The 10,875-nt window shown below is 37.8% G+C and overlaps 1 protein-coding gene across 3 annotated transcripts in view; it reads left to right on the forward strand.

Annotated features, from left to right (window-relative positions):
• The window catches only part of MCU (mitochondrial calcium uniporter), a 199,538-nt gene that overhangs the window by 160,079 nt on the left and 28,584 nt on the right, over positions 1-10,875 (forward strand). For all 3 annotated transcript variants that reach the window (XR_001138267.1, XM_012663344.1, XM_012663345.1), the window contains 2 exons: positions 2,179-2,349; positions 3,832-3,936. Coding sequence is in view for 2 of the 3 variants with exons in the window: in XM_012663344.1 (XP_012518798.1) it covers positions 2,179-2,349; positions 3,832-3,936 (276 nt within the window). In the remaining variant the exon portion in view is untranslated. The remainder of the gene's footprint in view (positions 1-2,178; positions 2,350-3,831; positions 3,937-10,875) is intronic.

The following is a 10,875-nucleotide window of genomic DNA, read 5'->3' on the forward strand; positions in this document are numbered from 1 at the left end:
TAGGTATGAAAGACCTTCATTTTCTCTGTTGACTTTGTCTCAGCTATTTTAAAACAAACAGTAACCCCCAAGCACTTACCTGTGAAACTGATGTTTTAGTGAAATCCTTCAAATGTTACGTGTTTCAGACTCAGATTCCTATCATTTGTTTAAATTCAACTCTGTCTACTTCTTGAGATCTGTGGTTAGTTACTCATTTTCACATATAGAAAAGGTATAATGGGGGGGGTAAAAATACCAAGTGAATAAGTTAATCACCTAATTTTATGATCCCATCATCATTACTCCCTATAGAAAGAGATGGAAATACTCATGTTAGTGGCTCTGACTTCAAGTAAACAGTGGATTGATTGCTAAGGATTCTTTTAGAAAAAAGAAGGAAAATTTAAGGACCGGTTTTTCACATATCTTTAGATATTGCAGGGTTTAGATCATGCATGCTGTGTGTTAAATTCAAATATAATCTATGGTAACAAAAATCAGATCAGTGGTTACCCAGGGATTAACTGGGATGGGGCTCAGGGAATTTGGGGGAATCATAGAAATATTCTTTATCTTGTGTCAAAATTCATCAAATTTCCATTTAAAATAATAAACTATGCCTCAATTAGTGTTTTGTTTTTTTCAAACCATGAAAGATTTTAGTGCGAAGCTTTTGTATACACTGTAGGCCTTACAAATTACTGGAACAGTCAAGGAAATAAGATGTAAATGACTACAACTCTGGAAAAGTTTGATGCATTTGAAATCTCCAGAACATTAATCTCACACATTTCTTCTAAACTGTTTAATTAGGAGGGATATGAATCCTTAGAAGCATAGTAGAATGTACCTCTTGACTCTTAAAAGACACTAATAAAGAAACATTATCACTTATATATCAGGTAGTATGCTAAGTGTTTTAAATTGTGCCTTTCATTTATGCCTCATAAGAGCTCTGTGAGTTAGGGATTAAACCCATTTTAAAATGAAAAAAGTGAGGCTCAGAGAAGGTGCATATGTCCAAAGTTACAAAGCCAGGATTCAGCCCCAAATTTGACTCCAAAGCCTGTTGTCTTGCCTCAGTGCTAACATCATCTTTAAATGCTTAGCTGCTTATGTAAAAAAGTTTGATTTAAAAATTTATTTATGTACAAAATTCATTTGAAAATTATTCTGGAAGAGGGTTATTCTGACATTTATTTTACTGACTAAGGCTCTGTAAATCAAGAGAGGAAAAAGATAAGGAAATTCAGAACTCTGTGCCATACTGTCATAAAAGATCCCTTCAATTGTATTGTTTATTATTATGTTTCCCTTCATAACATTTTGTTATAAAATCATAATTGAGCTTTGGCTTCTAGCTAAGCTCGGGAAGATGTTCAAGAGAAAATGAAAGGACCAACTTGAGCAATAGCAAGACCCCGTCTCTACAAAAAATAGAAAAATTAGCCAGGTGTCACAGTGCATGCCTGTAGTCCCAGCTACTCAGGAGGCTGAGCCAGGAGGATCGCTTGAGCCCAGAAGTTGGAGGTTGCAGTGAGCTATGATGACACCACTGCACTTTAGCCTGGGTGACACAATGAGACTCTGTCTCAAAAAAAAAAAAAGTAGAAAATGAAAGGCATTGATTTTGATTATATCATGATATATCCATGCTGTATAATAGAATGCTTATTTATCACCTTGGATATAATGTAGTATTAGTACTATATATATATATGAGTTGACTGTCCTGGAGTAAGAGTCTTACTTATTAGTATACTTTAAGAAAATGTCATTCCCCAGGGATTCTTGAAAGCTCTGAATTTCAAGAGCCACCTACTACAGGCTTGGAGTCTGGTCCAGCAATCTCTGGCTGCTTAATAAAATCTTACTAAATGAAACCAGGTATTCACCAATACCAAGAACTTTACCTCATATTCCTAGGAAAGCCTCTCCTTGACCCTCTCAGAAGACAATTCCTTAACTCTTTTCTCATATCTGAAAAATGAGTTATATGATCCATTTGATCTTCCATAAGCCAGTTCCCAGAATAACCTTCAACTAAAGCAAAAGGGCATGCTCTCAAACCTTCATTGAAAACATTTTAAACCATGCTAATAATAATAGTAGACTCCCATGTAAGAATAGTAATAATGTGGCTTTAACTTATGGTGAAATCTAATTATCATATGTTTGTGGATCTTTTTCATTCAGATGTGACAGTGGTTTATCAAAATGGGTTACCTGTGATATCTGTGAGGCTACCATCCCGGCGTGAACGCTGCCAGTTCACACTCAAACCTATCTCTGACTCTGTTGGAGTGTTTTTACGACAATTACAAGAAGAGGATCGGGGAATTGACAGAGTTGCCATCTATTCACCAGGTATAGTCACCTTCATTATTAATTCCCTCCCACTCCTTATTTCCCCCCAAACCATTTCTAAACACATACATACACACACACATGTCACTGCAAAAGAATCCTATACAGTTAACTTTAGAAAATATTTTTTTAACTTAGCAACTGCCAGAAGAGAAAGTAATTTCTTTCCCAGTGGTTCTCATAACATAATTGTTCAGTTTTGGCAAATGTATATTCATAGGGAATCTCATTCAAAAGCAATTCACATATAATGCATGGGCAAGGATGAACAACCAATCACATTTTATATTATTAAGACCTTCTATCATTACCTCAGGTGTAGAATAAATTTTTCCAGTAATCGAGCCCTTATCTCTGGAGATATGAAATATTCGGACTTCTTTTTAGATCTTCTCATGTCTTTTACATAAAAGTTTACCAAAATAAAGATGTATATGTTTGAAAAAAATACAAAAAGGCACTAAAATTCCCATTTGATATAACATCTGTTTCATTTATTTATATTTTAAGTGCCTTTTTACTTTGAAAAAAACTTGAAAGATTAGTCCAGTAAGTACCCATTTACCCTTCTCCTAGATTTACCAATTGTTAACAATTGCCACATTGCTATGCTTTAAGTAGTTTAAATATACTTAATTCCAAATTCATCCAGCAACATAATTAGTAGACCAGCATGGTGTGTACTTTGCTAACCCTATTGTCTGTGCCTACTGAACTATTAGCAACTAATCAGTGACTGTATTGAAAAGTACTATGTGTTAGAAAATATTGTTTTTTCACTCAACTAGCTTCCATCATAGACAAATGTAAGAAGTCCATGCAGCTCTCTCAGTGACCCTAGATTTCCAACTGAAAATCTGTCTTTCCTATAGATCTATGACCAGTAATTATTTAACTTATTTATACGATTCTGCCAGAAAAGCATGTTGTTAAATCTTCACAGACTTGAGGCCTAAAAGCAAAGAGCTTTAGACAGTCTAAACTTTGTTTAGCATAGAACTGGGGGATGAGACAAAAAGTTAGCTGAAATTTAAAAGGGAAGCAGTAATTTTTTTTTTTTTTTTTGAGACAGAGTCTCTTTTTTGTTGCCCAGGCTAGAGTGAGTGCCGTGGCATCAGCCTAGCTCACAGCAACCTCAAACTCCTGGGCTCAAGCAATCCTCTGCCTCAGCCTCCCGAGTAGCTGGGACTACAGGCATGCGCCACCATGCCCGGCTAATTTTTCCTATATATTTTTAGTTGTCCGATTAATTCATTTCTATTTTAGTAGAGAGAGTGTCTTGCTCTTGCTCAGGCTGGTCTCGAACTCCTGAGCTCAAACAATCCGCCCGCCTCGGCCTCCCGGAGTGCTAGGATTACAGGCGTGAGCCACCGCGCCCAGCGGGAAGCAGTAATTTTTAAAAACAATTTTGAGGATTGCGTTTTCCTGATCCTTCTTGAATAATTATGGACATATGACAAGTTTTATTTAATATTTTCACAGATGGCGTTCGAGTTGCTGCCTCAACGGGGATCGACCTCCTCCTCCTTGATGACTTTAAGTTGGTCATTAATGACTTAACATATCATGTACGGCCACCAAAAAGAGGTAAAAAAAAGTAGCCTTGATAAGGTCACAGAAATATGGAAAGGGCTTTTGGAAAGAAATTTATTTTTCCCTGGGTAACCCTGAGAGACAGACAATATTAAAAGAACACTGAAAGTTTTACATACAAATAAGCACTATTTCAGTTGAAGAGCTCATTGAGTACCTGGTACTTGGCTAGTACATTGACTAAAACCATTTATTAATAGATTTGACCTAGATACCAGAATGCTTTATTATCTGACATTGTTACTCTGTTTCACATAATTAAATGTCCTACATCAGCAGTCCCCAACCTTTTTGGCACCAGGGACCAGTTTCACGCAAGATAATTTTTCCACAGTGGAGGTGGGAGAGCAGAGCTCAGGCAGTGTTGCAAGCAATGGGGAGCAGCTGTAAATACAGATGAAGCTTTGCTCACTCCCCCACCGCTCACCCCCTGCTGTGTGGCCTGGTCCCTATATTTCATGGAAGACAGTTCTTCCACAGAGGGGGTTCGAGGGTGGGGGAGTTGGAGGTCAGGTGGTGATGTGCATCCGGTTCCTAACAGGCCATGGACCGGTACCGGCCACCACCTGGGGCTTGGGGACTGCAGTCCTGCATAACTTAAGCTCCTTCCCTCCATATAGGCTAAAAGTCATATTATTTTAATAACATTACAAGGAGAAATCTTTTAAAAATAAACTGTGGGTTTCTCTGTTCTTTTAAACATTGTGACAGGTATTAATCCCCCTTTTTTTTCCTGATGATTCAAGGTCAGCAGTCTGAAAGTCAATTATTGCACAATAATAGTCTTTAGGAACTTCTGACATATATGCTTTTGTCTGCAAAGTGAGGTGCTCATCTCAGGTGCATATTTTAAGAGGGTGCCAAAAAATTCAGTAATCAATCAATTGTTTTAATGCACTATTATTAAAAAACCAAAGTTAATGCAAAAAATCCATAATGAACAAAATATCGAATTTAAAATAAAGACAGAGTCAGTATTACTAATTTTTCATTTCATCCTAGGTTCCAGTATTGCTCTTCATGGTACAATGCTAAATAGCCCTCTAAAACAGCATTTTGAGTTGTGTCTCTTTTGGCCACATTTCTCTCTTTGTTCTTGATATTCATTGTTACTCCTGTTGTTAATGTTCCTTCCACTAAAACCCCTCCCTCTACCAGCCTCCCAGGACATTCCTTCTTTTCAATCCTGGGTCTAACATAGAAAAAGTTCTAACTTTTAAAAATTGGGTCTAACATAGAAAAAGTTCTGAGCAAAGGCCTGTATATTAAATGCCTCCATAATCTGGTCCACATCTACCTTTTAAAATTTTCTCTTTTCCTCCTGCATGTTCCTTACTTTTTCTCCACTGTATATTCCTTTGTAATTTCCTGAACTATGCCTCATTCTTTGCCATCTCAGTATTTGTTCACCTTTCCCTCCCTAAGATATCTTTCTCCTTTCTTCTGACCTCATACTTCCTCATGTCAGTGTCAGCTCTTCCATGAGGTCTTTAATGATCCTCTTCTTCTTTCTCTGACTCTCAACCAACAGAAGTGATTAATCTCTTCTCTGAATTCTGCTTATTCCTTTTCTTTGTAAATGCTCTGGAGGAGGGCACTGTTATTTTGTATTCCCCATTGATTCATTCTCTATTGAGTGAATTAAATGAGTTAACTGAGTAGCATTTCATTGAGGCCAATATGTTGTTGAGAAGTAGCTAGCTGGGGAGAAGTATAGAAAATGATACAGAAAAGTATCCTTTAAATAGTAAGAATGGAAAAATATTCTTAAAATACATTTGACCCTTGAGCAACAGGGGTTTGAACTGCATGGGTCCACTTATACAACAGATTTTTTTCAAGAAATCGGAAAATGTTTTAGAGATTTCTGATAATTTGAAAAAGCTCAAAGACAAACTGCATAGCTTAGAAATGGCAAAAAAATTAAGAAGTTAGGTATGTTATGAATGCATAAAATATATGTAGATATTAGTCTTTTATCATTTACTACCATAAAATATATACAAATCTATTATAAAAAGTTAAAATTTATTAAAACTTACCCATACACTTATAGACTGTACATAGTACCATTCACAGAAAGAAATGTAAACAAATATAAAGATGCAATATTAAATCATAACTGTATGAAATTAACTGTAATACATAGTATGCTACTGTAATAATTTCATAGCAACCTCCTGTTGCTATTGTGGTGAGCTCAAGAGTAGCAAGTATCTGCTTAAAATGCCATGTGATGCTTATCATCTCTGCATAAGCAGTTCATCTCTCCAGAAAATTGGATATTACAGAAAAGTGATCTCTCGTGGTCATTGCATATCTTCCATAATATTTAGTGCAATACCATAAACCTTAGTGTTTATGTATTTATTTAAATACAAAACAAATTTATACAAAATTAAATACAGTCCTCTCCCAGAGCTGCCTGTCTCTTCTGGGAGGAGCCTACCCTCCCTGGAGTCAAGTCCCTGGCACAACTACACCTCCCCTGCTGGAGCATTTCAGCCACAGCCCCCAGGCATTCTGGGAGCCCAGCATACAAAGGTTAGGACTTTCTCTGCCATAGGGAGGCCAGGAAGGGAGCTGGGAATTCTGACACTGTTGGGTGCCCCAAGGGCACAAACTATCACCTCTGCTGAGGGAGAGCAGGGTGAGCAGTTCTTTCCCCAAACTGCCTGTTTCTGCTGAAAGGAGCCTACCCTTCCTGGAGGCAAGTCCCTGGTACAACTACCCCTACCCCACCATAGCATTTCAGTGGCAGCCCCCACGGATTAGGCATTCTGGGAGCCCAGCACACAATGGTTTGCGCTTTCTCCATCACCTCTGCTGCGGCTGGGCCAGGAAGGGAGCTGGGAATTGGGACACTTTTGAGTACCCCAAGAACAAAAACTACCACCTCCACTGAGGGAGGAAAGGGTGAGCAGTCCTTGCCTCCAGTTGCCTGCCTCTGTTGGGAAAAGCCTGCCCTACCTGGAAGCAAATCTGTGACATAACTGCTGCCACCATCCCCTCGCCTGAGCATTTCAGCCACAGCCCACCACCGTTCTTGTAGCCCAGTGCACAGTGGGTTGAGGTGCCTTCACTACCACTGCTGCAGCTGTGCCAGGGTGGGAGCTAGAAATCTGGGGGCTTTTGTGCCCCCGAAGGACAGAGAACACAGTCACTGCTGACATAGGGAGATGTGAGCGGCTTCTGTGCCCTACAGCTAGCTGCCTGCCTCTGCTAATCTCACCACAGGATGGGCAGGCTTGCAGTGCATCTGCCCTTCTCCTGCCTGAGGATTCTTCCAGACCGGGAGATCACCTGTCCGTCTCTATCAGAGCCAGCACCTGAACTCAGCTCAGTCTTGGTCTGATCCCCGCAGGACTCAAGCATAGCATCCAGGGGCCTAGGGATTGGGAATTACCTAACCTAGTCCACCACTGCTGGCACCTGAACACTCTGCCAGGGGTCTGAGGTCCAGCTGACCCAAATTGCCAGCAACGCCATGATGGCTACTTATCTGCACAAGCCAAGTCAGTGCACCTTTCCCTCTCTGTGCTGAGCAGCAGAGTTCCCAGCAGAGAACAGATAAGCCAAAAGGTATGTTTTGAGCTAAGGGAAAAGGTTCCAGATGAGAAGGAACCAGCATAAGAACTCTGGCAGTATGAAAAAACAGGCTGTTTTGACACTCCCAAAGAATCACACTAGGTCTCCAGCAATGGACTGAAAGCAAAAGGAAATTTTTGAAATGTCAGATATGGAATTCAAAATATGGATTGCAAGTAAGTTTATAGGGATCCATGAGAAAGTTGAAAACCAACACAAAGAAACCAAAAAAATAATTCAAGAAAGGAATGAAAAATTCACTAAAGAAATAAGTATTTTTTTAAAAATAACAGAACTTATATAAATGAGTCATTTAGGAAATTAGAAAATATAGTGGAAAGTTTTAACAACAGACTAGACCAAGCAGAAGGAAAAATTTCAGAGCTTGAAGACAAGGCTTTTGAATTAACCCAATCAGTACCCGCCCCACAAAAAAGAATTAAAAAAATGAACAAAATCTTTGAGAAATATGGGATTGCGTGAAATGCCCAAACATAAGAATCATAGGTATTCTTGAAGGAGAAGAAAAAAAAGCATTGAAAAACTATTTGAGGGAATATTGGAGGAAAATGTCCCAGGTTTTGCTAGAGATTTGGACATCCAGATACAAGTAGCTCAATGAACTCATGGAATATTCATTGTAAAAAGGATATCACCAAGGCACATAATCATTAGGCTGGTCAAAGTCAACATGAAGGAGGAAATCCCATGAGCTGTGAGACAAAAGCATCAAGTAACTTATAAAGAAAAACCCATCAGACTAACAGCAGACTTCTCAACAGAAACCTTACAAGCCAAAAGGGATTGGGGTCCTATCTTTAATCTTCTTATTCAGAATAACTGTCAGCCAAGAATTTTTGTGTCCTACAAAACTGTTTTATAAATGAAGGAGAAATAACATCTTTCCCAGACAACCAATGCTGAGAGAATTTGTCACCACCACACTGGCTCTTATGCTCAAAGAAGTTTTAACCATTGAAATGAAAAGTTGATACCAGTATAAAAGCACCCAAAAGAAAAGAAAAAGAAAAGGAAAAAAACCCCACAGCTTTTATAAAACAGTAACAACAAGGAAGAATACAAAGCAACTAAGTAACGATCAACATAATGTCAGGAACAGTATCTCACAGATCAACATTAACATTGCATGTAAATGGTCTAAATGCCCCACTTAGATTGGTGGAATGGATAAAAAAACACAGCCCAAATATTAATGTCTGCTGTCTCCAAGAGACCCATTTAACTTGCAAAGATTCTCATAGACTCAAGGTAAAGGGGTAGAAAAAAATATTCCAAGAAAATGTAAACCACAAGCGTGCAGGAATAGCTATTCTTAAATCAGATAAAACAGACTTTAAATCAACGATAGTAAAAAGAAACAAAGAAGGCTCTTGTTGAAAATATCAATTCAACAGGAAGATATAACAATCCTAAATACATATACACCTAACACACCAGAGCTTCCACATTCATAAAACAAATACTATTAGACCTATGAAAATAAATAAACAGCAATATATTAATTGTGAGAGATTTCAACACCCCACTGGCAGAACTAGACAGATCATCGAGTTAAAAAATCGATAAAAAAACACTGGATTTAAATGGGACTCTAGAGCAAATGAATCTAACAGACATTTACAGAACAGTCTACCCCAAAACTGCAGAATATACATTCTTCTCATCAGCACATGGGACATTTTCCAAGGTAGATCATATATTAGGCTATAAAACAAGTCTCAACAAATTAAAAAACAATTGAAGTCATGCCACGTATCTTCTCAGACTACAGTGGAGTAAAGCTAGAAATCAATTCTAAGAGGAACTCTCAAAACTACACAAATACATGAAAATTAAATAACCTGCTGCTGAATGACCTTTGGATCAATGATGAAATTAAGATGGAAATTAAAAATTTTTTTGAAATGAACGGTAATGACACAAGCCATCAAAATCTCTGTGATAACAGCAAAAGTAGTGCTGGAAGGGAGAAATTTATAGCACTAAATACCTACATCAAAAAGACAGATCGTAAATTAACAACCCAACATCATACTTTAAAGAACTAGAAAACAAGAACAAACCAAACCCAAAGCTAGCAGAAGAAATATCAAAGATCAGAGCAAAATTCAATGAAATTGAAAGAAAAAATACAAAGGATCAATGAAACAAACAGTTCTTTGGGAAGATAAAATCAATAGACCACCAGCTAGATTAACTAAGAAAACAATAGAGAGGATTCAAATAAGCTCAATCAGAAATGAAAAAGGAGACATTACAACTGATACCACAGAAATACAAAAGATCATCTGAGACTATGAATACCTCTACACACACAAACTGGAAAATCTAGAGGAAATGGATAAACTCCTAGAAACACACAACTTCCCAAGCTTGAATCAGGAAGAAATAGAAATCCTGAACAAACTAATAAAGAGTAGTAAGATTGAATCAGTAATAAAAATCTTCCAACTAAGAAAAGCCCAGGACCAGATGGATTCACATCTGAATTCTAGCAGACATACTGGTACCAATCCTACTGAAACTGTTTCCAAAAAATCAAGAATAAGGGAATCCTCCCTAACTCATCCTACAGAGCTAGTATCACTGTGATACCACAGCCAGGAAAATAGACGACAGAAAAAAGACTACGGACCAATATTCTTGATGAACATAGATGCAAAATGCTCAACAAAATACTAGTAAACCAAAAGCACATCAAAAAGATAATTCACCATGATCAAGTAGATTTCATCCCAGAGATGCAAGGATGATTAGATATTCACAAATCAGTAAATGTTATTCACCACATAAACAGATTCACCACAAAAAACATATGATCATCTCAATAGATGCAGAAAAAGCATTCAACAAAATTGAATGTTCCTTCATGATAAAAAACCCTCAACAAACTAGGCATAGAAGGAACATATAATAAAAGCCATATATAACAAACCAACAGCCAGCATCATACTGAGCGGGAAAAAGTTGAAAGCATTCCCTCTAAGACCTGGAACAAGACACGAATGCATACTTTCACCACTCCTATTCAGCATAGCACTGGAAGTCTATGCCAGAGCAATCAGGCAAGAGAAAGAAATAAAGAGCATCCAGATTGGAAAAGAAGAAGTCAAATATCTGTTTGCTGACAATATGATCTTATACCTAGAAAACCCTAAGGACTCCTCCAAAAGACTCCTAAACTTGATAAATGAATTCAGTAAAATCTCAGTTTACAAAATCAATGTACAAATCAGTAGCATTTCTATACTCTAATAATAACCAAGCTGAGAATCAAATCAAGAACTCAATCTCGGCCGGGCGCGGTGGCTCACGCCTGTAATC

Source organism: Propithecus coquereli, unplaced genomic scaffold, assembly GCF_000956105.1.
Source record: "Propithecus coquereli isolate 6110/MARCELLA unplaced genomic scaffold, Pcoq_1.0 Scaffold80, whole genome shotgun sequence".
NCBI lineage: Eukaryota > Metazoa > Chordata > Mammalia > Primates > Indriidae > Propithecus > Propithecus coquereli.